Source organism: Rhinoraja longicauda, chromosome 6, assembly GCF_053455715.1.
Source record: "Rhinoraja longicauda isolate Sanriku21f chromosome 6, sRhiLon1.1, whole genome shotgun sequence".
NCBI classification, from domain to species: Eukaryota; Metazoa; Chordata; class Chondrichthyes; order Rajiformes; family Arhynchobatidae; genus Rhinoraja; species Rhinoraja longicauda.
Window position 1 is genome coordinate 80,594,496 of NC_135958.1, and position 27,638 is coordinate 80,622,133.

At 48.2% G+C, this 27,638-nt stretch overlaps 2 protein-coding genes across 12 annotated transcripts in view; one reads left to right on the forward strand and one right to left on the reverse strand.

Annotated features, from left to right (window-relative positions):
- Positions 1 to 13,070, forward strand: part of exoc7 (exocyst complex component 7) — a 35,625-nt gene extending 22,555 nt beyond the window's left edge. For 7 of the 11 annotated variants that reach the window (XM_078401483.1, XM_078401473.1, XM_078401475.1 and 4 more), the window contains 8 exons: positions 622 to 660; positions 4,344 to 4,409; positions 5,806 to 5,926; positions 7,261 to 7,356; positions 8,255 to 8,318; positions 10,417 to 10,458; positions 11,377 to 11,510; positions 12,880 to 13,070. In XM_078401483.1, the coding sequence (XP_078257609.1) occupies positions 622 to 660; positions 4,344 to 4,409; positions 5,806 to 5,926; positions 7,261 to 7,356; positions 8,255 to 8,318; positions 10,417 to 10,458; positions 11,377 to 11,510; positions 12,880 to 12,982 (665 nt within the window). In that variant the 3' untranslated portion in view covers positions 12,983 to 13,070. The remainder of the gene's footprint in view (positions 1 to 621; positions 661 to 4,343; positions 4,410 to 5,805; positions 5,927 to 7,260; positions 7,357 to 8,254; positions 8,319 to 10,416; positions 10,459 to 11,376; positions 11,511 to 12,879) is intronic. The other 4 variants (XM_078401476.1, XM_078401478.1, XM_078401477.1 and 1 more) reach the window with 1 other exon arrangement.
- Positions 13,071 to 13,909: 839 nt separating this feature from the next.
- The window catches only part of LOC144594664 (uncharacterized), a 104,623-nt gene continuing 90,894 nt past the window's right edge, over positions 13,910 to 27,638 (reverse strand). Inside the window, 8 exon segments of the mRNA XM_078401485.1 lie at positions 13,910 to 14,763; positions 16,091 to 16,214; positions 18,398 to 18,499; positions 19,412 to 19,522; positions 21,038 to 21,181; positions 22,801 to 22,921; positions 25,906 to 25,990; positions 27,357 to 27,502. Coding sequence (XP_078257611.1) covers positions 14,175 to 14,763; positions 16,091 to 16,214; positions 18,398 to 18,499; positions 19,412 to 19,522; positions 21,038 to 21,181; positions 22,801 to 22,921; positions 25,906 to 25,990; positions 27,357 to 27,502 — 1,422 coding nt within the window. The 3' untranslated portion in view covers positions 13,910 to 14,174.

Here is a 27,638-nt window from a genome sequence, read left to right on the forward strand (position 1 = left end):
ACAACATAATCGGATTGCCCAGGTATTGAAGTATTTATTCGGCATTTATTTTAGAAATGTATTTTCTCTTGTTGCCTTTCGTGGATTTGTTATATCTTTATGCGATACTGTATCCATTCCCCTCCGCCCCTTGTCCTCCGTGTCTGTTGCCTGGCCACCCACTGCCTGTTCCTCTGACCCTCTGCTGTTGTGGTCACTCCCTGACTGGCCTACCACTGCCTGTTGCCTGGCCACCCACTGCCTGCTCCCCTGACCCTCTGCTGTTGTGGTCACTCCCTGACCCAGTTCAGTTTAGTTTATTGTCATGTGTACTGAGGTACAGTGAAAAGGTTTTGTGTTGCGTGCGAGCACCCTTCCCCTGCTACCTGTCTGATGTGGTGTCCCCTTCCCTAACTCCTCTGCCTCTCTGTGGACCCATGTGGTGCACCACTGTCTAACCTCTGGTTAGTGTCTGGTGTTGAATCTTTCCCCCTCTACCCCCATCGCTGTTTGCCTGCTGCTGTCTCTCTGTTCTCGTTGTCCTCTAACCATGCTGTGTTTTATTGAACTGCTTGACTCCTGGTTAACATTCTCTTAACTCTTCTCACCTTTGCACTGTTTTTGTTCTGCTCTGACCCATAGTTCTGGGGGACACTTACCATATTCCCTTAGACCCCAGAGGTGAGTTCGTGGATCTGTAAGTCCCTTCATCTCCGCCATCTGTCTTGTCACTTCATGTTACTTCTGTGGAATCAACGCTGTTTTGAACTGGGTCCATTACTTCATGTTTTTACGGTTTATCCTCTCTCTAACACGTTCCCTCCCAGCGTAGAGCTTGGGGATGGGTTTGTGAAGGGCAGTGCTCAGGAATGAAGAATAATATGGGAGAGAATTAATGACAGATCAGAACTAGGACTTGCATTTGTTCGCTAGACAGTTGTCTGTCTGTAATGCTAAAGAGCTGAATTATTCAGCTACGCTTTCTAAAGGACAAGTTGGTAATTGATTCTGTACCGGTAGAAGGTGGTTCAGAAGATCTCAGAAACACAAGCAGTGTGGAACAAAAAAATACAAAGTGCTGCAGAAACTCAGCGGGTCAGGCAGCATCTCTGGAGAACATGGATTGGTGACGTTTCACAGAGTGCTGGAGTAACTCAGCGGGTCAGGCAGCATCTCTGGAGAACATGGATGGGTGATGTTTCAGGTCGGGACCCTTCTTCTGACTAGAGTCTGAAGAAGGTTCCCGACCCGAAACTTCGCACATCCATGTCCTCCAGAGATGCTGCCTGACCCGCTGAGTTACTCGAGCATTTTTTTTTTGGTCAAGATTCCAGCATCTGCAATTCCTCGTGTTTACTAAGCAACCTCCCGAATCATCCAGCGCCAAGGGCTACTCTGGTTCCCGAGAGCGTTTATTTTGACCTCTCTCCTCCCTTCTCTATGAACTGCCCTTGCACCTTACAACTGCACTTCATTTCCTTAGAATACAAACGTCTGCCTTGATCTCGATGAAGTTGAGTTGTTACTATATTGTCACATGTACCTAGATGCAGTGAAATGCTTTTGTTTTGCGTATAATCCAGTAAAGTTACATGAGTAAAGGAGTGCAACAACTGTAGTATAAAAGGTACAGTAGAGTTCCTCTGAAGCAGTACGCAAGTCAATATCCACACCCACCTAAGGTATCTCTTCACCGCTCCACATGGCTGACCTGCCCGAGACTGTCCCACCTGCCCGAGGCTGTCCCACCTGCCCGACACTGTGTCCCACCTACCCCAGACTGTGCCCCACCTACCCCAGACTGGCCCACCTGCCCCAGACTGTCTCCCACCTGCCTGACACTGTGTCCCACCTACCCCAGACTGTGTCCCACCTGCCCCAGACTGTGTCCCACCTGCCCGAGACTGTGTCCCACCTGCCCGAGACTGTGTCCCATCTGCCCCAGACTGTGCCCCACCTGCCCGAGACTGTGTCCCACCTGCCCGAGACTGTGTCCCACCTGCCCGAGACTGTGTCCCACCTGCCCGACACTGTGTCCCACCTGCCCGAGGCTGTCCCACCTGCCCGAGGCTGTCCCACCTGCCCCAGACTGTGTCCCACCTGCCCGAGACTGTGTCCACCTGCCCGAGACTGTGTCCCACCTGCCCGACACTGTGTCCCACCTGCCCGACACTGTGTCCCACCTGCCCGAGGCTGTCCCACCTGCCCGAGGCTGTCCCACCTGCCCGAGGCTGTCCCACCTGCCCGAGGCTGTCCCACCTGCCCGAGGCTGTGTCCCACATGCCCGAGACTGTGTCCCACCTGCCCGAGACTGTGTCCCACCTGCCCGAGACTGTGTCCCACCTGCCCGAGACTGTGTCCCACCTGCCCGAGACTGTGTCCCACCTGCCCGAGACTGTGTCCCACCTGCCCGAGACTGTGTCCCACCTGCCCCAGACTGTGTCCCACCTGCCCCAGACTGTGTCCCACCTGCCCCAGACTGTGTCCCACCTGCCCTTCCGCTGATGTCCGTCCCCGGATTTTAAGAAAAAGCATTCCGAGCAAATATCCAGAGACTCTCCTGGGCAAAGTGTCTTGGGGGAAACCGGCAAAACCACTTGCTGTTCAGACCCACTCTTGTGTGTGTAACCATAATGGTGATACAGTGTGGAAACAGGCCCTTTGGCCCAACTCGCCCACACCGGCCAACATGTCCCAGCGACACCAGTCCCACCTGCCTGCGCTTGGTCCATATCCCTCCAAACCTGTCCTATCCATGTACCTGTCCAACTGTTTCTTAAATGATGGGATAGTCCCAGCCTCAACTACCTCCTCTGGCAGCTTGTTCCATACACCCACAACCCTCTGTGTGAAAAGGTTACCCCTCGGATTCCTATTAAATCTTTTCCCCTTCACCTTGAACCTGTGTCCTCTGGTCCTCGATTCCCCTACTCTGGGCAAGAGACTCTGTGCATCTACCCGATCTATTCCTCTCGTGATTTTGTACACTTCACGGTGTGAACAATCCATGGCCATCACAGATGTAATTTCAGTGGGGGACGGGGAAAATACGATGGGGGGGGGGGGGAGGGGGGAGTTCCATGGTTTTTATCTGTCCTTTGGGTTCCTAAAAATATTTGTTTCTCTTTCAAAATTATTTGGATCTATTGTGTGGCCTGAATTGAAGTGCGAAAGAATGTACACGGATAAATTACCTGTTTAATTCCCCGGGACCTTGACCGTGTGGAAGGACCAAAGGGGCAGGGAGTTGAACTGGGAAGAGCATTTGTTCTACCTCCTCTGTCTGAGGGCTGCTCTCACACCTTTCCTAGTGTATCTTGAGCTGAAATTAGAGATGAGATGGTTCCTCTAGAGATGATAAGGGGGAGAGATGATGGGGTGGCGCAGCGGTAGAGTTGCTGCCTTACAGCGCTTGCAGCATCGGAGACCCGGGATCGATCACGACCACGGGCGCCGTCTGTACGGAGTTTGTACGTTCTCCCCGTGACCTGCGTGGGTTTTCTCCGTGATCTTCGGCTTCATCCCACACTCAAAGACGTACAGGCATGTAGGTAAATTGGCTTGGTATCAGTGTAAATTGTCCCTAGCGTGTATAGGACAGTGTTAATGTGCAGGGATAGCTGGGAGGTGCGGACTCAATGGGCCAAAGGGCCTGTTTCCGCCCAGTATCTCTAAACTAAACTAAATTGGGGGGAAATATTCAGGAGCCAGGTGTTATCCATCGTTTAAAACATTTAGATTTAGATTTAGAGATACAGCGCGGAAACAGGCCCTTCGGCCCACCGGGTCCGCGCCGCCCAGCGATCCCCGCACATTAACACTATCCTACACACACTAAGGACAATTTTTTTAACATCTGCCCAGCCAATTAACCTACATACCTGTACATCTTTGGAGTGTGGAAGGAAACCGAAGATCTCGGAGAAAACCCGCGCAGGTCACGGGGAGAACGTACAAACTCCGTACAGGCGGCGCCCGTAGTTGGGATGGAACCTGAGTCTCTCTTGCGCTGCATTCGCTGTAAGGCGGCAACTCTACCGCTGCGCCACCGTGCCGCACATTTAGCATCTTATCCCAACATCACACCCCTAGAACAGTTGGTTCAGTTTATTGTCACGTGTACCGAGGTAGTGGGAAGCTTTTGTTGCGTGCTAACCAGTCAGCGGAAAGACAATACACGATTACAATAGATCCATTTACAGTGCATAGATACATGATAAGGGAATAACCTTTAGTGCAAGGTAAACGCCAGATCAAGGATAGTCCAGGGTCTCCATAGAGGCAGATAGTAGTTCAGCACTGCAAAGTATGTACACAGTGCGTTGCTGGATTTATAACTGAGACTGGAAATGATTGCCTTGCAGAGATCGGCACCTCGTCCAGCTCCTACAACTCTGAATTCAACAGGCGGCTGCTCAGCAACTACATCTGTGAGTATTCACGGAGAGGAGGGAGAGGGAGGTGGGCAAAGCATGTGGTCAGTGGCACCATTTCACTGGGTAGGAAGCAACAGCAGATGCTGAGTTACACACACCCCTGATGCTGCCTGACCTGTTGAGTTACTCCAGCAGGTTGTGTTTCTTCAGCAGCATTTCACCGTTCATTTCACAGGTTTAGGCTTATTATTGTCACGTGTACTGAGGGCCAGTGATAAACCTTTATTTGCGCGCTGGATTGGGAGAAGATTGTACATGAATACAATCACGCCAAGCTCAAGTACAATAAGTAAAGCATAGAAAAATATACCAGAGTGCAGAATATAGTTCTCAGCATTGTAGCATAACTGTTCCAACGCAAACTGCCAATGTCCACAATGGGACAGTATCCCAGCTTACACAAGGAAACTTAGACAATAGGTGCAGGAGGAGGCCATTCGGCCCTTTGAGCCAGCACCGCCATTCAATATGATCATGGCTGATCATCCTAAATCAGTACCCCGTTCCTGCTTTCTCCCCATATCCCTTGATTCCGTTAGCCCTAAGAGTTAAATCAAACTCTTTCTTGAAAACATCCAGTGAATTGGCCTCCACTGCCTTCTGGGGACTTCAGAAGCCTGATAACAGAGGGAAAGAAGCTGTTCCTGAGTCTGGTGGTGCGCACCTCCAAGCTTCTGTGTCTTCTTCAGAAGGAATGACTGGGAATATTGTTTATTGGGGTTCTTGTAAGATTTAAGCTTACACTCCTTGTCCATTATGTAATGGCATTAGCATCTGTCTGTTAACCTGCAGTGCAATGACATTTAGCCTGAGGAGCTTGATAGCTGAAGCAGAAATCCTGGTGTTAAATGTTCCCTGTGTGTGACAGGAGAGCTGTTAGTTATTCTGATAAAATCTCATCGGAGTTTAGCTGCAGCTGTACTCTCGCCAACCTTTTAAAAACTGTCCTGTCACACTTGCAACAGGCTGTCTGTCAGGAGAGGCGGCGAGAATGGACATTCTGGGCACAGTGAACATGAGGATTGAATAACTAACTCCTGTACATTGCTGTATGAAGGAACTGCAGGTGCTGGTTTAAACCGAAGATAGACACAAAATGCTAGAGTAACTCAGCGGGGCAGGCAGCATCTCTGGAGAGAAGGAACGGGTGACGTTTCAGGTCGAAACCCTTCTTTAGACTGAATAGACAATAGGTGCAGGAGGAGGCCATTCGGCCCTGAAGAAGGAATCACCCATTCCTTCTCTCCAGAGACGCTGCCTGTCCAGCTGAGTTACTCCAGCTTTTTCTGTCGATCTCCTGTACATTGCTCCTGAATTCTTTCAATTAGGAATTTATTTCTGATTGGTTTAAAATTTGCAAAGTGTAAAACAATCGCTTTACTTCCTGCAGGCAAGATACTGGGCAACCTGCAGCTGAACCTGCACAGCAAGGCGAAGGTGTACGAGGATACAGCCCTGGGCGCTGTCTTCCTGCTTAATAACTTTAACTACATCCTCAAATCTCTGGAGAAGTAAGTTAGCCATTCTTATACTCCACATTCTTAGGACAACGGGCAGAAAATTGTCCAGTGACCATTGCAGAGAGTGATTCCAATTTCCACTCATGCTCTGCCCCCTCATGTGAACTACTTCACCCCCCATGTTCCAATTTGTAATTGTGCCTGGAACGCGCTGCCAGGGGTGGTGGAGGCAGATACGATAATGGCATTAAGAGGCTTGCAGACGGGCACATGGATACGCAGGGAATGGGGGGGATACGGATGATGTGAAGGCAACTTGGCATCAAGTTCAGCACGGACATTGTGGGCCGAAGGGCCTGTTCCTGTCCCGTTCTAGTTACTGGTGATTCACGCACCTGCCAGATAGGGTCTGGGACTGGATAGACTGGGCTTGTACTCGCTGGAATTTAGAAGACTTGAGGGGGGATCTTATAGAAACATATAAAATTCTTAAGGGGTTGGAGAGGCTAGATGCGGGAAGATTGTTCCCGATGTTGGGGGAGTCCAGAACCAGGGGTCACAGCTTAAGGATAAGGGGGAAGTCTTTTAGGACCGAGATGAGAAAACATTTCTTCACACAGAGTGGTGAGTCTGGAATTCTCTGCCACAGAAGGTAGTTGAGGCCAGTTCATTGGCTATATTTAAGAGGGAGTTAGATGTGGCCTTTGTGGCTAAAGGGATCAGGGGGTATGGAGAGAAGGCAGGTACAGGATACTGAGTTGGATGATCAGCCATGATCATATTGAATGGCGGTGCAGGCTCGAAGGGCCGAATGGCCTACTCCTGCACCTATTTTCTATGTTTCTATTTAATTTGTTGTGTGCAGACACCAGTACGCTGTGTGACAGATTTCACATGTAACTGAGCTACCTTTTGCTTTCCTTTAACAATTACAGTCGGGTTCTGTGGCCAAGGACCACGAATGATTGTTTCTGTATGGTGGCGCAGTGGGTAGATCAGTGGGTAGATCAGTGGGTAGATCAGTGGGTAGATCAGTGGGTAGATCAGTGGGTAGATCAGCTGCCTCACAGCGCCAGAGACCCTGACCTTGGGTGTTGTGTATGTGGTGTTCTGCCTTGTGGCTGCCTGGGTTTCCTCCGGGCGCTCCGGTTTCCTCCCACATCCCAAAGACGTGGGGGGGTTTGTAGGTTAACTCGCCCTCTGTAAATTGCCCCTAGTGTGCAGGGAGTGGATGAGAAAATGGGCGAATGTAGAGCTAAGTGTGAACGAGTGAGCGACGGTTAGCATGGATTCGGTGGGCCGAAGGGCCAGCTTACATGCTGTATCTTACAAAAATGTCATTAAAAGCAGTTAGTTTCCTAACTTTCCAGTCTGATGTTGTGCAGGTCCGAGTTAATCCAACTTGTGGCGGTTTCTCAGAAGCACCCGGACAAGGCGTACAGGAGTCACATCGAAGAACAGCTCCAGACTTATCAGCGCAGGTAACTCGAGTAAAAACAGTGCTGGAGTTTATCGGCAGGTCGGGCAACTTCTGCAGAGAAAATATGCAGGGAGGTTCTGCAGATGCTGGTGCACATCAAACATAGACACAAAATGCTGGAGTAACTCAGCGGGTCAGGCAGCATCTCTGGAGATAAAGAATAGGTGATGTTTTGGGTTGCAACCCTTCTTTGACTCACAGGCAGTAAATGCTTGGGTCTCTCTCTCCACATATGCTGCCTCACCTTTCTATGAAATATTCCTTTGCAGATTTCAACATCGGAAAAATAGTTATTTGGCCCATCGAGCCCATGCCACATTTACCCCCCGCCCCCCTCTAATCAGAGGTGCAGTTGAAGTGGAACTTGTTTCGTTTTAGAAATACATCGAGGAAACGGGCCCTTTGGCTTTTCTCCAAGATCTTCGGTTTCCTCCCACACTCCAAAGTCGTACAGATTAATTAATTAAATCTAGATTCATTGGCTTGGTAAATGTAAAAATTGTCCCTAATGTGTGTGTAGGATAGTGTTAATGTGCGGGGATCGCTGGTCGGCACAGACCCGGTGGGCTGAAGGGCCTGTATCCTCGCTGTATCTCTAAGCTAAACTGTTGTCTTTGACCATCAGAGGCATTTGGAGAAGGTGAATAGCACAAGCTGTGATCCTAGAGGTCAGTGGGTGAAGAAGGGACTGGACCCGAAACCTCTTGAGTTGTTGCCTGTCCCGCTGAGTTACTCCAGCTTTTTGTGTCTATAGTCAGTGGGTGAGACCTGACCATTGTGCCCAGGACCAAGTTGTGCTCCCAATGTGTCGTGTCAGTGGGGCAGCAGGCAGGGAAAGTGTTAGCCTGCCTCTTCTGTACTGTGTCGTTTATTGTTGACCCTTTTTATTATCTTCACAGCTGGTTAAAAGTCACGACGCCCCTTACCGAAGGTAACCTGCCCGCCTTCCAGCCTGGAACTAAAGTGAGTAGCACCATTTACATCATATTCTCGCAAACTGGTCGACTGGTAGGACCTGTGTCCACTGCCCATCTCAGTCTCCCTCCGGAAGATGGCATGGACAATACTTAACCATTTAAAATCATGTATATCGTGTATAAAACCATGAGAGGAATAGATCGGGGTAGATGCACAGAATCTCTTGCCCAGAGTAGGGGAATCGAGGACCAGAGGACATAGGTTTAAGGTGAAGGGGGAAAGAGTTAATAGGAATCCGAGGGGTAACTTTTTCACACAAAGGGTGGTGGGTGTATGGAACAAGCTGCCAGGGGACATAGTTGAGGCTGGGACTATCCCAACGTTTAGTAAACAGACACAAAATGCTGGAGTACCTCAGCGGGTCAGGCAGCATCTCTGGAGAGAAGGAATGGGTGACGTTTCGGGTCGAGACCCTTCTTCAGAAACTTTAGACAGGTGCATGGATAGGACAAGTTTGGAAGGATATGGACCAAACGCAGGCAGGTGGGACTAGTGTAGCTGGGGCATGTTGGCCGGTGTGGACAAGTTGGGCCGAAGGGCCTGTTTCCACACTGTATCACTCTATGACTTTTTCAGTTCCACACAACTGGGGACCGAGAGTGTTTAATTGTCACATGTAATTCTTTCTTGCAGCAGCATAACAGGCCGGTAACACAACACCCACACACGCACAAATATAATCATACATGACTACACATGGTACATGGGCAGCAAAGACACAGTCCACTGAGGTTCATAGTTGAGGTTAGTGTTGTGTTCAAGAGCCTGATGGTTATTTTGGAAGAAGCTAGAGCTCATGGTTCTGACTCCTCTCTACCACCTTCCTTTAGTTTAATTTAGAGATGCAGTGCAGAAACAGGCCCTTCGGCCCACCGAGTCCGTGCCGACCAGCGATCACCGCACATTACCCTACACACACTAGGGACAATTTACAATTTTACCAAAGCCAATTAACCTACAAACCTGCACGTCATTGGAACGCGGGAGGACACCAGAGAAAACCCACGCAGGTCACGGGGAGAACTCCGTAGTCAGGATACAACCTGGGTCTCTGCCGTTGTAAGGCAGCAACTCTACCGCTGTGTCACCGTTCCGTTCATGGTGGTGGGACTGAGATGAGAGCGTGGCCAGGGTGGTGTGGGTTGGCATTGGATCCACAGTGATGTGGACAAGCCTTGACAGGGTGAGGGCAGTAGGTATCTTTACAGGACGCTAGTTATACAGGTGGCTTCTTACAACAGTCTCAAAGCTTAACTTCATTCGCTCTTGCTGATTTTTGGCATTGATCTTAAATTTATTTGAAATGATCCATAAGTCTGTAGTTGGTTGCAAATTTCTGGATCAACTTAACTCAGTAGCATTATTACCTGAGTTTTTGTTAAGGGGAAAGAGTCCTGGTCTAACGAGACTGGGTTCATGTTATAGGAGCAGAATTAGGCCATTTGGCCCATCTACTCCGCCATTCAGTCATGGGTCATCTATCTTTCCCTCTCATTCCCATTCTCCTGCCTTCTCCCTGTAACCTTTGACACCTGTACTAATCAAGAATCTGTCAAACTCCATCTTAAACATACCCACTGACTTGACCTACAGCCGCCTGTAGCAATGAATTCCACAGATTCACCACCCTCTGACTAAAGAAATTCCTCCTCATCTCCTTCCTAAAGGAACATCCTTTAATTCTGAGGCTGTGGCCTCTGGTCTTAGACTCTCCCACCAGTGGAAACATCCTCTCCACATCCACTCTGTCCAGGCCGCTCACTATTCTGTACGTCTCAATGAGGTCCTCCCTCATCCATCTAAACTCCAGCGAGTACAGGCCCAGTGCCATCAAACGCTCACGGGCTGATCTGCTCTCCTCTCCAGTGTGAGTAGCTCTCAGCGTGCTGCCTTCCACTATTTCATCAGGTCATGGCTGATGCTCATTCTTTATCCGCCAGTTCTGTGTAGACAAAGATTAGTAACCGCCTGAGCAGCACGGAGGTCCAAACTGGGTTGAGCTGAGGGGTCAGACAGACGTTAATCATGGTGACTCTTTAAACTGATTCACTGGAGTGATCGCTTCCATTTTGTATTTTTGCAGTTAAAAGATAAAGAAAGGCAGGCGATTAAAGACCGATTTAAGGTAAGATGGAAGGGGATGTAATCATCATTGATGCGATTCTCTCTGCTGCCACCTTTAGATCACCGACAGTCTTGTGTCCTAACCCTTACCTTTCTGCAAGTACCTGGGAGTGTTTTCTGATGTAAATTGTTATAACATAAACCTTGGTCCAGGAACAAGATTTAGCCACCATATCCTGTCTGTGCCTGGCTTTGTGTTCTAATTGTGTGAATCTCAGTGAAGTATTGCGTGTGGAGTACGTACCTTATCTTGGTCCAGCCTCCATCCTCTCCTCTCTGCTCAAGACCCCTGGGAACAGTGTTGTGGGCTGTCCGTAGTCTGGTGGCTTCTCCTGGGAGAGGTGAGGAGGTGTGCTGGAATGTCTGAGACAATTTAGTCAGGCCCAGTGGAGGTAAGAGGACTCCGCCAACGTCCTCACCGGACATTGAGGCCGACACACACACACAGCGCAATCTCAGTACCCTGCCGACACAACCCCTCACACTTCCAGACCAAGTGGCTGGGGTAGTATGGGTTACAGTGATGGTGCTAAAGGCCTGACAACTGGCGCTCATAAGTCCATAGATTCTAGGAGCAGAATAAGGCCATTCGGCCCATCAAGTTTACTCCACCTTTCATATCAATCTTCGCCTTAAAAATATCCATTGACTTGGCCTCCACAGCCTTCTGTGGCAATGAATGCCATAGATTCACCACCCTCTGACTAAAGATATTCCGTCTCATCTTTCTAAAGGTATGTCCTTTCATTCTGAGGCTGTGACCTCTGGTCCTAGACTCTCCCATTAGTGGAAACATCGTCTCCACACCCACACTATTCTGGCTGAATCTGTGCGATGTTCCAGTGGGCAATGGAGTGGAGGGATTGGAGCGTGGGATTGTAATGGGTTCTCATAAATGAAACTAATTTTTGTTTCAAAGGCATTTAACGATGGCCTGGAAGAACTCTGCAAAATCCAGAAGTCCTGGGCGATCCCGGACAAGGAGCAGAGGGATAAGATCCGGCGGGCACAGAAGGAGAACGTGACTGTGGCGTACCGAGTCTTCTGGCAGAGGTAGGAGGCATCTCCTCACGTGTCGACTGGTTCTGAGCCGGGGGGGGGGAAGTTTGTGTCTGTGCAAACTTTCGTTTTGAGTTAACGGGGGAATCTGTGCCTGAACGAGAGGGTTCTTCATTCTTGCTGATGTTCAGGCTGTAGTGAGCGTGGAATACCACCTGCAGTACCCGTGCTACGGAATGGGCCATCTGCCAATGTTGGCTGCCAGACACAGCTTTGAATACCGCCATAAGGGTCTTCACCTTGATCTGGTTGGGACTTGATCGGAGGCTCAGACTAACAGATCTCGTGTTGGCCCTTGCTCAGCACTTTAGTTATTTCACTAAAGTCACAGAGCAGAGAAACAGGCCCTTCAGCCCAACTTGTCTGTGCTGACCAAGATGCCCCACCTACGCTAGTCCCACTTGCCTGCATTTAGCCCATAAGTTCTAGGCACAGAATTAGGCCATTTGGCCCATCAAGTCTACTTCACCATTCAATCATGGCTGATCTGTCTCGACCCCATTCTAATTGCCTTCTCTCCCATAACCCCCGACACCTATATTAATCAGGAATCTATCAATCTGCACCTTTAAAATACCGAATGACGTGGCTTCCACAACCGTCTGTGGTGATGAATTCCACAAATTCACCACCCTCTGACTAAATAAAATTCCTCATCTTTTTTCTAAAAGCACATCCTTTAATTCTGAGGCTGTGCCCTCTGGCCCTAGACTCTCCCACTAGTGGAAACATCCTCTCCACATCCACTCTAAGTGACTTTCAGGTGTTTTCAATAGTTTGAAAATACTTGGCTTCAGGGTGTCCCAAAGATACCGGCAGTCAACAACGTTGCTGCAGAAATGCCTGTTGGTTTGAACTTTGGGCCAATTTCTCCTGACAGATCTGCTGCAGGGTGAACTGTTTCTCTTGATACTTTGGTCTGGATTCCATCACAGTCATTCCCCCCCTCATCTCCACTGCTCCCCATTTCTGCAACTTTGGTGGGGCAGCGGTAGAGTTGCTGCCTCACAGCGCCAAAGACCTGGATTCGATTCTGACTACAGGTGCTGTCCGTACGGAGTTTGTACGTTCTCCCCGTGACTGCGTGGGTTTTCTCCAGGAGCTCCAGTACTCCAAAGACATGCAAGTTTGTAGGTTAATTGGCTTTGTAAAATTGTAAATTGTCCCTAGTGTGCGCTACCTCTCCAAACCATCCTTTCAAACAAGTTTACCCAGTTGTGATGAGGGGTCTTTCAACCGAACCGTTGACTGTTCCTCCCGCTGGCTGCCATCTGAACTATAAGTCTTGGTTTTCCAGCATCTCTTGCTCAGTCTATCTGCGGATGTCTAGCATGAACTGCCTGTTTCATTGGTCCTCCTGCAGGTACTCCAATGTTCCCTTTACCAAGAATGTTGAGAAATACATAAAGTACAGAGTGGAGCAGGTTGAAGAGATGATCGAGAAGCTGTTTGATACTTCAGCCTGAAGGTTCAGTATTGCTTTCCTTTGCCAATCACTTACCAAATTGTTAATTGATGTAAATAAACTTGTATTCATTGAATTAAACTTGTGCGTTGCAGTTGTTTCCAACAGTTCGGCTTGAACCATTATTGATATCAGGCTGTGTCAGACCGACTGATACTTGTATCATTTTGAGCTGGTTGAATTAATGATAGAATGTCATTGTACAAGACAGACCATGACGACTATCAGACCAACCAAAGTCCAGGATTCTTGTCCCCTACACACCAGGACTGGATCTGCCACAGGCAGTACACACAACACATGAAGCAGCTGGCCAACCAGTTAGGAGTATTTAGTGGGAAAGAAAACTGCAGATGCTGGTTTAAATCGAAGGTAGACACAAAAAGCTTGGAGTAACTCAGTGGGTCAGGCAGCATCTCTGGAGAGAAGCAATAGGTGACGTTTCGGGACGAGACCTTTCTTCAGTCGCCCACTGAAAATTGCAGGAACAGCACCTCATATTTCGCTTGGGCAGCTTGCAGCCCAGCGGTATGAACATTGACTTCTCCAACTTTAGATAGTTCCTCTGTCCCTCTCTTCCCCTCCCCCTTCCCAGTTCTCCCTCTATCTTCCTGTCTCCACCTATATCCTTCCTTTGTCCCGCCCCCCTGACATCAGTCTGAAGAAGGGTCTCGACCCGAAACGTCACTCATTCCCTCTCTCCTAGATGCTGCCTGACCTGCTGAGTTACTCCAGCATTTTGCGATACCTTCGATCAGCCGTGATTGAATGGCGGAGTAGACTTGATGGGCCGAATGGCCTAATTCTGCTCCTATCACTTATGACCTTCTGAAGCTGGACAATCATTGCTGGTTTCACCAACACTACCCGGAGAATGATGATTAAAGATGATAAACTTGTAAAGATAATTTATTGCAATAATTATCGTCATTCTATCACAACAGCACAGATTTGCACAATGATAAAAAGGGTTTTAAAAAAAGTAAAATCACACAATAATTCCACAAATACATGACTTTTTTTTTTTGTCTGGAAATACAAGCTAAAAAAACATTATACCAACATGATCCATCATGGTTATTAAACAAAGACTCTTTAAAAACAAGATCTGGTCGCTACATTGTCGACCTACAAAACATAAAACCAATAAAAAGCTTTAAAGTGGAATGACTTACCTAAAATCAGTGTGGGACTTATACGTACAAGAATAACTCGAGCTGTTTTGCATGCAGGCACTGTGCCAGGTTTTTAATGCGACACAGTTTGACGTTCTGCGAATCACCAGCCCTGTACACGCGGTACAGGTGGTAGTGAGATTTGGCCCGCAATGCCAAGTCCATCTCTTGGGCCGAGAGCTGCACATAGTTCTTCTCCGCTTTGACTGTGGATTTAACCTCAATGAAGGTGTCCACCGCCGGTTGCTGGTTGAGCGAGGGGAAGACCACCCTGAAGTCGAAGGGCAGTCCACTCTCGCCCTGCTGGTTCACCCAGCTAACGACGCTGGGCTTCAGCTGGCTGTCACTGCCCTGCCAGTGCGTCAGGAAGGCATGCACGAAGCGCTCTCCCCACTCGCCGATGGCAGTGTTCTCCGCCTTGTCCTCGCTGAAGATCACTGTCTGGGGCGTTCCCACCGCGCTGTGGATGGCCAGCTCCTCCAGTGCCTCCTCGTGCGACTGCTCCTTGGTCCACACCGGGGCGTCGAGGGGAAGGGCTGTGCGGAAGGCATGGGCTCCATTGAAGTGGCTCCTGTTGGTTCCCAGCATCGACTGCGATGATTCGTGGCTGCTCGACACAGGCACAACACAACCGTGAGAAAGAAGCAAAGTTCACACCTGCCGCCACCCTCACCCAACACACGCACTCCATTCTAACTCATCTACCTCCCCTCACCCAACACACGCACTCCATTCTAACTCATCTACCTCCCCTCACCCAACACACGCACTCCATTCTAACTCATCTACCTCCCCTCACCCAACACACGCACTCCATTCTAACTCATCTACCTCCCGATCACAGAGAAGGCAATTGCTCAACATTCCAGTGCGAGAAGCCTAGCCAGGGAATTCCAAAGCTGCCTGGCGATCTGTTTAGAGATACAGCGCGGAAACACACCGGGTCCGCGCCGACCAGCGATCCCCGCACACTAACACTATCCTACACACACCTGGGACAATTTACATTTATACCAAGCCGATTAAACTACAAACCTGTATGTCTTTGCAGTGTTGGAGGAAACCCACACAGGTCACGGGGAGAACATATAAACTCCGTACAGACAGCACCCATAGTCGGGATGGAACCCGGGTCTCTGGTGCTGTGAGGCAGCAGCTCTACCCGCTGCGACACTGTGCCGGCCCTCTCTGATATCCTAAAATAGACACAAAGTGCTGGGGTATCTCAGCGGGTCAGGCAGCATCTCTGGAAAACATGGTTAGGTGAGTTTGATGAAGGGTCTCGATCCGAAACGTCACCGATTCCTTTTCTCCAGAGTTGCTGCTTGACCCACTGAGTTGCTCCAGCACATTGTGTCTTATCTTTTATGGATAGGTGACATTTCGTAGCTGGACCCTTCTTCAGACTGATTGAATATTGACGAGCATCTCATCTATTCAGGGAGATGGTGAACAGCAGTCATTGCTGTGTGAGGTGGGGTCAGAGTTTAACACTGAGAGAATGGATACCGAGAGCTTGGAGTGAGATCAGTTGCCAGTTTGGATAAGTAGCACAGGGACTTTGTTCAGAGGACTGCACGGTTACTAGAGTCACTCAGGGCCTCACAGCGCCAGCGGCCCAGGTTTGATCCTGTCCACGGGTGCTGTCTGTGTGGAGTTTGCACGTTCTCCCTGTGACCGCGTGGGTTTTCTCCGGGTGCTCCGGTTTCCTCCCACATCCCAAAAATGTGCGGGTTTCTAGGTTAATTGGCTTCGGTAAAAACTGTAAATTGTCCCTCGTGTGTAGGGTTGTGTTAGTGTGAGGGGATCGCTGGTCGGCGCGGACTCGGTGGGTCGAATCTAAACTAAACAGATCTTCTGGAAGGAGTGACTCTGGCACTGAACATAACCTCCCACAGGTTTTGTTATTGAAAGGCTGGTGTGGTCATATATACCTGGGGTGGTTCTCTGCATCAGCTGCTGGGCGGTCCGGTGTATCTTTCTCAGTAGGCGACAGGCAAGTGGGTTTGGTCTGAACAGGATCCATCATTTGGTCCGAGACTGTTCGTTCAACATGTACTGCGGAAGATAAAACAGAGCGTATTAATGCACGCCAAGCACCTGAAACAAATACTAAATACAAAATAATAAAAAAATATTTGTCAGAGATAAAAAAATTCTAATCCTGAAGGAAATTAGAAAAGCGAAAAAAAGATATGAGGCTGCTTTGGCAAGAAATGTAAAAGTAAACCCCAAGGGGTTCTACAGATATGTCAATAGCAAAAGGATAGTGAGGGATAAAATTGGTCCATTAGAGAGTCAGAGTGGACAGCTATGTGCTGAGCCGGAAGAAATGGGGGAGATATTAAACAATTTATTTTCTTCGGTATTCACCGAGGAGAAGGATATTGAATTATGTGAGGTAAGCGAAACAAGTAGAGTAGTGATGGAAATTAGGAGGATTAAAGAAGAGGAGGTACGGACACTTTTGAAAAATATAAAAGTGGATAAGTCTCCAGGTCCTGATAGGATATTCCCTAGGACATTGAGGGAAGTTAGTGCAGAAATAGCAGGGGCTATGACGGAAATATTTCAAACGTCTTTAGAAACGGGGATGGTGCCGGAAGATTGGCGCATTGCGCATGTTGTGCCTTTGTTTAAAAAAGGTTCTAAAAGTAAACCTAGCAATTATAGACCTGTTAGTTTGACGTCTGTGGTGGGAAAATTAATGGAAAAGATACTTAGGGACAATATATATAATTATTTGGATAAACAAGGCCTGATTAGAAACAGTCAACATGGATTTGTGCCTGGAAGGTCATGTTTGACTAATCTTCTTGAATTTTTTGAAGAGGTTACCAGGGAAATTGATAAGGGCAAGGCTGTGGATGTTGTCTATATGGACTTTAGTAAGGCATTTGACAAAATTCCACATGGAAGGTTGATTAAGAAGGTTAAATCGTTGGGTATTAATAGTGAGGTTGCAAGATGGATTCAACAATGGCTGAATGGGAGATACCAGAGGGTAACGGTTGACAATTGTATGTCAGGTTGGAGGCCAGTGTCTAGTGGAGTACCCCAAGGATCTGTGTTGGGTCCACTGTTGTTTGTCATTTACATTAATGATCTGGATGATGGTGGGGCAAATTGGATTAGTAAATATGCAGATGATACTAAGATAGGTGGTGTAGTTAATAATGAAGTAGAGTTTCAAAGTCTACAGAGAGACTTGGGCCTTTTGGAAGGGTGGGCTGAAAGATGGCAGATGGAGTTTAATGCTGATAAGTGTGAGGTGGTGCATTTTGGTAGGACAAATCAAAATAGGACGTACAGGGTAAATGGTAGGGAATTGAGGAATGCAGTGGAACAGAGGGATCTGGGAATAACTGTGCATTGTTCCCTGAAGGTGGAATCTCATGTGGATAGGGTGGTGAAGAAGGCGTTTGGTATGCTTGCCTTTATAAATCAGAGCATCGAGTATAGAAGTTGGGATGTAATGTTAAAATTGTACAGGGCATTGGTGAGGCCGGGTCTGGAGTATGGTGTGCAGTTCTGGTCGCCAAATTATAGGAAGGATGTCGACAAAATGGAGAGGGTACAGAGGAGATTTACTAAAATGTTGCCTGGGTTTCAGCACTTAAGCTACAGAGAGAGGTTGAACAGGTTGGGTCTTTATTCTTTGGAGCGTAGAAGGTTGAGGGGGGACTTGATAGAGGTTTTAACAATTTTGAGAGGGACGGACAGAGTTGACGTGGGTAGGCTTTTCCCTTTGAGAGTGGGGAAGATTCCAACAAGGGGACATAGCTTCAGAATTGAGGGACAAAAGTTTAGGGGTAACATGAGGGGTAACTTCTTTACTCAGAGGGTGGTGGCTGTATGGAATGGGCTTCCGGTGGAAGTGGTGGAGGCTGGCTCGATTTTATTATTTAAGAGTAAATTGGATAGGTATATGGATGGGAGGGGATTAGAGGGTTATGGTCTGAGTGCAGGTAGATGAGACTAGGTCAGGGAGAGTGGTCGGCGTGGACTGGTAGGGCCGAACGGGCCTGTTTCCAGGCTGTAGTTGTTATATGGTTATATGGTTATATGGAAGGAATCGGTGACGTTTCAGTTCGAGACCCTTCTTCAGACTGAGTCAGGGGAGAGGGAGACACAGAGATATAGACGGTGATGTAGAGAGATATAGAACAAACAAATTAAACCAGTAGCACAGGAGAACAGAGAGGAAAGGAGAAGGTTTTGGTGTAAAGCTGATGATGTACCTGTGTTTGAGGAGTGATCCTGACTGCCGTGATGCTCTAGGTGCTGGGCTTGGTCTATATTGGGCTTTGGACCTGCAGTGGTCAAGAAGTTCCTTTGGTCACCTGGGAGAAAGATAAATGTTATTTACTGACCAGAACCATTGCCTCTTGTGCAGTAACAGATACTGAAACTGCTCACCAATGCAAGCATTAGGTCCATTCCCCCAACCTCTCCCCTCTCCCATCAGGCAAGAGGTACAGAAGTGTGAAATCGCACACCTCCAGATTCTGGGACAGTTAGGGTTGCCAACTGTCCTGTATTAGCCGGGACATATTTTGGGCTAAATTGGTTTGTCCCGTATTAGGCCCGTGGGTGAGGTCATGTGGGGCGCGGGGCGGTGACGTCACCTTGTCCCGTATTTGGGAGTGAGATAGCTGGCACTCCTAGGGGCAGTTCATCATATATCAGCTTTCCACTGAATGGTTAGCACGCAACAAAAAAAGCTTTTCACTGTACATCAGTACACGTGACAATAAACGAAACTTTCCTCTGTTCATCTGCCACCCCTCCATCTTCCTCCCCATCCCCTTGCGCCCCCTTCAACCCAACCCCCCCCCCCCGGTTCTACATTTCATGCCCACCTTCCTTTTTCATAAGAGTCCACCCTCTTGTCCTCTCCACTCATCACCTCCAGCCTCGATTACTGAATCACCCAACTGACCCATTGCAAATCAGCTCCCTCCTCACTTGAACCCACCCATCACTCGTGTAGGAGGGAACTAGACGCTGGTTTACATCACATATAGACACAGAATGCTGGAGTAACTCAGCGGGACAGAGAAGGAATGGGTGCCAGTTAGTTACTCCAGCATTTTGTGTCTTATCTTCGGTGTAGGAGGAAGGGCCTCAACCTGAAACGTCACCCATTCCTTCTCTCCAGAGATGCCGCCTGTCCCGCTGAGTTCCTCCAGCATTTTGTGTCTATCCACCCATCACTCGTCTTCTCTTGTGTCTCCTGCTATGTCATCACTCACCAGTCTGTGCAAGAGGACTGTGCTGGTGGCTGCCAGAAGGCACATCCTTGTCAGAATCGGAAGGAGGGGCAGGTGGAGGCCACATTTTCATGACGGTGTCGGCTGCTTTGTCTGAGGATGGGGTTGGGAGAGAGAGAGAGAGAGAGAGAGAGAGAGAGAGAGAGAGAGAGAGAGAGAGAGAGAGAGAGACATCAGCCATGATTTAATGGCAGAGCAGACTCGATGGACTGAATTCTGCTCCTCGAACTTATGAACTTACACACACCAGAGTTTCAAACGGCCAGCAATGTAACAATTACCCCACGTCAATATAGAGTCACGGAGTGAGACAGCGCGGAAACAGGCCCTTCGGCCCTACTTGCCCACACCGGCCAACATGCCCCAGCTACACTAGTCCCACCTGCCTGCGCTTGGTCCATATCCCTCCAAACCTGTCCTATCCATGTACCTGTCCCACATGACCGTCAAAATGGTAGACGTGGAAATCCTGGGAGTTTATTTGGATCCAAAGCCAGTCACTGGCCCCCTAGTGTGGAGGGGGGGGTGAGGGGGGGGGAACGTTGCTGGTGGGGGCTGGCATCCCTCAAGGCACCCCATAGCAGGTTGCATCATCCAAACTGCAATCTCAATGCTTACATTGTGGCATTCACTGCCAGAGATGGCAGTGGAGGTGACGTCAATGGGCATTTTTAAGGAGATTGACGGTTTTGTGATCAGTGCGGGTGTCAGGGGTTATGGGGAGAAGGTAAGAGAATGGGGTTAGGAGGGAGAGATAGATCAGCCATGATTGAATGGCGGAGTGGACTTGATGGGCCGAATGGCCTAATTCTGCTCCTATCACTTATGAACATTGTGAGCGAATCCAGAGATAAAATATGATGAAAAAAAAGTGTAAAAGTGATTGTAGATGTAACATACAAAACTGTTGTAACTGGGCCTTGTCACACACTCCACAATTAGCCACGATTGAATGGCAGAGTCGTCTTGATGGGCCGAATGGCCTAATTCTGCTCCTATCACTTATAACCATACGTACACAAGAGACCTTTGCCAAACGGCCTGTAACTCATTCCCATCACTCGGTGTAACGTACGTTGAATACAGAGCCGAAGGTGGTCTTGGAGGGGAGGATGCTCCTCCAACTGTGGAGCCTCCTGGACAATACAGCTCACCCCCTCCATGACACACTGGCCAACTTGAGGAGCACTTTCAGCAACAGACTGGTCCCACCAAGATGCCGCACAGAACAAACTCCACAGGAGATCCTTCTTCCCTGGGGCTATCAAACTGTACAACCCCTCCCCCTTCTGTCGTGGGGTAGACTGAGACTGACTCCCTCCCCCCCCCAATCTCTGCTCATCCCCCAATCCTTTCCACTCCTCACTTTAATTGCACGTTTCATGTATCTTGTATTTTATGACTATTGGCAGTTCAATTTCTCTTTTGGGATAAATAATGTTCTGTCGTATCGCATCGAAGCTCATGTTCCCCTTTTAACCGTTCATGAGCAGAATTAGGCCATTCGGCCCATCAAGTCTACTCCGCCATTCAATCATGGCTGATCTATCTCTCCCTCCCAACCCCATTCTCCTGCCTTCTCCCCATTGGAGTAGGAAGATCTCTTACTGGGCGTGGCGTCAGGGTAGGCGTAAAGGGATGACCTTGGTGGCCAGCTGCCCAAAGTCCGCTCTTCATCTGTACTGTCATCTTTCTTCTTCTGGGCTTCTACGCTGCTCGCACTCGGGCCTTGCACTTGAACGGCTGCTTTACCTGCTGGACAAAATGGAGAAGGAATGAAGAGGGAAGGTTTAGAGGGATGCGGGCCAAACGCAGGCAGGTGGGACTAGCATAGACGGGCCATCATGGACGGCGTGGGCAGGTGGGGCCGAAGGGCCTGTTTTCACGCTGTACGACTATAATATTGCTTGCATCTTCATTTTATCTCCTCAGCATTCAAAACATGTTACCTCCAGGAACAGGTTAAATCATCCGTGTGTCACGTCAGTGCCAGCATGTCAGAGGTTACGGGGAGAAGGCAGGAGAATGGGGTTGAGAGGGAAAGATGGATCAGCCATGATTGGAAGGCAGAGTAGATTTCGTGGGGATAATGGCCCAATTCTGCTCCAGAATTGATGAACTTATCTCAACGTCAATCTCACTGAATCCCCACCAGCTGTCTACAGCAAAACTGATAAAGGACATAACGTTTAGTGCAAGAGAAAAGTCCAGTTCAGGTGCTATTATAAGGAAGGACAAAAGACAAATTTTTGTTTTCTTAATGCATATTACACATATTAGCACAAATATCAATGAAGATAGAAACCATGGATCGTCAGTAAGACAGAAGATAAGTTATCTGCTGCTGCTGTTTGAGTTTAGTTTAGTGTCATGTGCCGAGATACAGTGAAAAGCATTGTTGCATGTTTTGTTGATTACAATTGAGCCACCCAAAGTGTGGATATACACTGATCAGCCAAAACATTATGACCACCGACAGGCGATGTGAATAACATTGGTTTCTTGTTTCAATGGCACCTGTCAAGGGGTGGGATATATTAGGCAGCAAGTGAACAGTCAGTTCTTGAAGTTGATGTGTTGGATGCAGGAGAAATGGGCAGGAGTAAAGACCTGAGCGACTTTGACAAGGGCCAAATTGTTATGGCCAGACGACTGGGTCAGAGCATCTCTGAAACGGCAAGGCTTGTGGGGTGCTCCCGGTCAGCAGTGATGAGTACCTACCGACAGTGGTCCGAGGTGGGACAAACCACAAACCGGCGACAGGCAGGGTGTTGGGCGCCCAAGGCTCATCGTTGCTCGAGGGCAACGAAGGCTATCCCGTCTGGTCCGAACCGACAGAAGGTCGACTGTGGCACAAGTCGCAGAAAATTTCAATGGTGGTCACGGGAGGAATGTGTCACAATACACAGTGCATCGCACCCTGCTGCGTATGGGGCTGCACACGGAGGATCAACAGCATATTAGGCAGGTGGGCATAATGTTTTGGACCATCAGGTCATAATGTTTTGGCTGATCGGTATACATGAAAAAGGGAATAAGGTGAATAACGTTTAGTGCAAGATGAAGCCAGTCGTCCAATGGTAGATAGTCCGAGGGTCTCCAGTGAGGCAGGAGATAGTTGGCAGCTCAGGACCTCTCTCTAGTTGTAGATTCCTCTTAGTTTAGTTTCTTATTGTCACGTGTACTGAGGTAGAATGAAAAGCATTTTTTGTGGCGAGCTAACCAGTCGGCAAGACTATACACGATTATAATAAAGCCCCCCACAGTGATACACAAGGATAAACGGTTTAACATTTCGTGCAAGATAAAGTCCAGTAAAGTCTGATCAAAGATAGTCCGTGGGCGTAAGTGGTGCAGAGATTGTCCTTTACCTGTGAATCGTGGCTCCATGTTCATCTCGGGGGCTGCCGGTGGAACCTCCCATGCCTCTTCACCTTCTGGCAACTCCGACACATCCTCCTTTTTAAAAAATCTGTTCAGTGTATTTTTATCCTGGAACACAAGAGACACAAAGCTCAATACAAGGGAAAACAGTTGGTGCAGTTGAACAAAACACTGACTTGAAATGTTACCCAGATAGAGCTCTTAAGGATTGCGGAGTCAGGGGGTACGGGGAGAAGGCAGGAACAGGGTACTGATTGAGAATGATCAGCCATGATCACATTGAATGGCGGTGCTGGCTCGAAGGGCCGAATGGCCTCCTCCTGCACCTATTGTTTATTGTATTACCTAAATTTCTCTCCACAGATACTGCCTGACCTGTCGAGGTCTTCATAGAAACATAAAAAATAGGTGCAGGAGGAGGCCATTGGGCCCTTCGAGCCAGCACCGCCATTCATTGTGATCATGGCTGATCATCCACAATCAGTACCCCGTGCCTGCCTTCTCCCCATATCCCTTGATTCCACTAGCCCTGGAGCTCTATCTAACTCTCTTTTAAATTCATCCAGTGAATTGGCCTCCACTGCCCTCTGTGGCAGAGAATTCCACAAATTCACAACTCTCCGGGTGAAAACGTTTTTTTTCTCATCTCGGTTTTAAATGACCTCCCCTTTATTCTTAGACTGTGGCCCCTGGTTCTGGACTCCCCCAACATTGGGAACATCTAGCTTGTCCAGTGTTTTATAATTTTATACGTCTCTATAAGATCCCCTCTCATCCTTCTAAATTCCAGTGAATACAAGGCCAGTCTTTCCAATCTTTCCTCATATGACAGTCCCTCCATCCCGGGGATTAACCTGGTGAACCTACGCTGCACTGCCTCAATAGCAAGGACGTCCTTCCGCAAATTAGGAGACCAAAACTGCGCACAATACTCCAGGTGTGGTCTCACCAGGGCCCTGTACAACTGCACACAGTACTCCAGGTGTGGTCTCACCAGGGCCGTGTACAACTGCACACAGTACTCCAGGTGTGGTCTCACCAGGGCCGTGTACAACTGCACACAGTACTCCAGGTGTGGTCTCACCAGGGCCGTGTACAACTGCACACAGTACTCCAGGTGTGGTCTCACCAGGGCCCTGTACAACTGCAGAAGGACCTCTTTATTCCTACACTCAAATCCTCTCGTTATTAACGCCAACATGCCATTAGCTTCCGGGGTTATGTCCGTGCCTGGGTGGTGTTGGAGAGGGACTGTGCGCTGTCCACGGGGGATTTCCGGGACCGTTGGGCACCGCAGGGGAGTTAGATGTATCCTGGACAGCGATGGTAATATAGCTGTATAATAGTTTCACTAGGTATATTTGCTTGTATTGTCTTCTGGTGATGGGTTCTGTTTTGGTTTATTGCATTGTAAATATTATTTTTAAATAATTGAATAAATGTTTTGAATTAAAAATAACAAAAATAAAAACATGCCACTGGCTTTCTTCACTGCCTGCTGTACCTGCATGTTTACTTTCAGTGACTGGTGTACAAGGACACCCAGGTCTCGTTGCACTTCCCGTTTTTCCTAATCTGACACCATTGAGATAATAATCTGCCACCTTGTTCTTGCCGCCAAAGTGGATAACCTCACATTTATCTACAACCTCACATTTATCTACAACCTCACATTTATCTACAACCTCACATTTATCTACAACCTCACATTTATCTACATTTGCAGTCTTCACTGCATTTTTAAAAAATCATAAATTCCCACAATCTGCCACTATAAACTCTTTGCAAGGGTGAGTTCTGTGATTCCATCACTAATGAAAGAGGATTGATCCTTTGCACAACAGTTGAGGTATTGTTCTCTCCACTGTTCAAGTATTGCTTGAAATGGAAAAAGGAAAGAATGTGTTCAGCCAAATGTCCAGCGATCAGGCGCGCTGCCTCAAATATCGGCAACCTCTAAAGTTACACGTCAAGGCCACAAAGTTTAGAAGGTAGACACAAAATGCTGGAGTAACTCAGCGGGCCAGGCAGCATCTTGGGAGAGAAGGAATGGGTGACGTTTCGGGTCGAGACCCTTCTTCAGACTGATGTCAGGGGCTTTAGTTTAGAACTTTGAAACAAACCACGTGTGCTGCAAGTTTTAAATCTCATTGTGAACTCTCTAACTTGTTCCATGTAACAATACAATAACAACTTTATTTATCCCAGGAGGGAAATTGATCTGCCAAGTCATAAAATAACAAAATACATGAGACAAGAAATTAAAGTGGAAACGAGTGGAGGATGTGCAAAGATTGGGGGGGGGGGGGGGGGGGGTGGGTGGAGGGGAGTCAGTCTCAGTCTACCCCATCACAGAACACAGAAGGGGGAGGAGTTGTACAGTCTGGTAGCCACAGACAAGAAGGATCTCCTGTGCTGCATCTTGGTGGGACCAGACTTTGTTGCTGAAGGTGCTCCTCAGGTTGGCCGGCTTGTCACAGAGGGGGCGAGCTGTATTGTCCAGGATGCTCCGCAGTTAGACAATAGACAATAGGTGCAGGAGGAGGCCATTCGGCCCTTCGAGCCAGCACCACCATTCAATGTGATCATGGCTGATCATTCTCAATCAGTACCCCGTTCCTGCCTTCTCCCCATACCCCCTGACTCCGCTATCCTTAAGAGCTCTATCCAGCTCTCTCTTGAATGCATTCAGGGATTGTCCTCCACTGCCTTCTGAGGCAGAGAATTCCACAGATTCACAACTCTCTGACTGAAAAAGTTTTTCCTCATCTCCGTTCTAAATGGCCTACCCCTTATTCTTAAACTGTGACCCCTGGTTCTGGACTCCCCCAACATTGGGAACATGTTTCCTGCCTCTAACGTGTCCAACCCCTTAATAATCTTATACGTTTCAATAAGATCCCCTCTCATCCTTCTAAATTCCAGTGTATACAAGCCTAGTCGCTCCAGTCTTTCAACATAAGACAGTTTGAGGAGCATCCTGCCCTCCAAGACCCCCTCCCAAGAACCCAACTCCACCCCCAGGTCGGAGCCAGCCTTCCCGATGAGTTTGTAAATCCTAAACATTTCATTTGAACGCAGAAGTGTTTCACCTCCAAGCAGGAGACGAGGCGTTGTAAGAAGTGTTCCAGTTCTTTTTCAGGTTCCTTGTCAAGATCAAACAATTTTACAAGCTCTCTAGAAAGATAAAGGAATAAAAATCACATTAAAGAAATGAGAAATGTTTCAAGTCCTATCTCACTTCAATTCATTGTTTTATATTTTATTCATTTTCTCGGATAATGTTAGGGCACTGTTAGCACTAAAAATAAGCAGTTGAGTCAGAATGTTCAGCGGGATGATGCCTGGGTTGAGGTGGTGTTAGCTACAGGGAGAGGTTGGGGCAAACGTGGGATTGTTTTCTCTGGAGCATCAGAGGTTGTGGGGAGATCTGACAGAAGTATTTAAGAAGTATATCTGAAAGGACTGGGCAAGCAAGAGGCAGGAAAAATGTTCCCAATGTTGGGCAAGTCCAGAACCAGGGGCCACAGTCCAAGAATAAAGGGGAGGCCATTTAAAACTGAGGTGAGAAAAACCTTTTTCACCCAGAGAGTTGTGAATTTATGGAATTCTCTGCCACAGAGGGCAGCGGAGGCCAATTCACTGGATGAATTTGAAAGAGAGTTTGATAGAGCTCTAGGGGCTAGTGGAATCAAGGGATACGGGGAGAAGGCAGGCACGGGGTACTGATTGTGGATGATCAGCCACGATCACAATGAATGGCGGTGCTGGTTCGAAGGGCCAAATGGCCTCCTCCTGCACTATTTTCTATGTCTATGTTTTCTGTCTCTCTTCCCATTGAAGATCCCACGTCCATTCATTAATACTTGGACCCCCCAACTGTGAGAGGCACCCTCCCTCCTCAGGGGAGCTGAGGCAGTGCCACACAGTTGCACTCACAACCTCGCAGGTGAGGTGGTCAGGCCTGGTTGAGCTGGAGAGTTGACTCTCATACCCTGACCACCTGTTATCCCTTCAGCAGCATCGGTAAACAGATGAACTAGTCATTAAAGGGCACTGGGACAGGTACATGGATCGGAAAGCTTTCGAGGGACGTGGACCAAACGCGGGCAGGTGGGACCAGCTTAGATGGGGCATCTTAGATGGGGCAGGTTGGCCAAATGGCCCGTTTCCACTATGACCACTCTACAGGAATGTACAGGCTGCTGTGCACATTGGCTGGTGTGCTGTCCACATCTAAGTGCCTTCTACTATATTTCAAGGAGGTGTAAATCATTTTGTGAAGACTCAATGATTGGAACCAGAAAAAAAGCCAATCTTGCTTTCTTTTTCTTTTAATCCATGTTTCATGAAGGAATATGGATAGGAATATCTTAGAGGGACTATATAGCCCAATGTGCCAACTTGGTTAGCATGGACAAGGTGGGCCGAAGGGCCTATTTCTGTGCCGGACTGCTCTATGATTGTAATAGTTCGTTTTTACTCTCGTTATTTCAATGTTCAGACGGTCTTTATTTTAATGGAGATGGTTGCAATTGTTCACCTGCAGATGTCAATAAATGATGTGATGTGATCCTTCTGAATGTAGAAAGTCTTCTTATTCTTCAAATGACAATTAATGTCCTCTTGCTGAAACACAGCTGGTGAGTCGGGCAAAGTCAGCTGATAGTAGAGATACAGCTTACCAACCTGACCAAGAAAAATTAGAAAAGCTACAATTGTTTAAGGCATAGATAGATTCTTGATTAGTACGAGTGTCAGGGGTTATGGGGAGAAGGCAGGAGAATGGGCGGCACGGTGGCGCAGCGGTAGAGTTGCTGCCTTA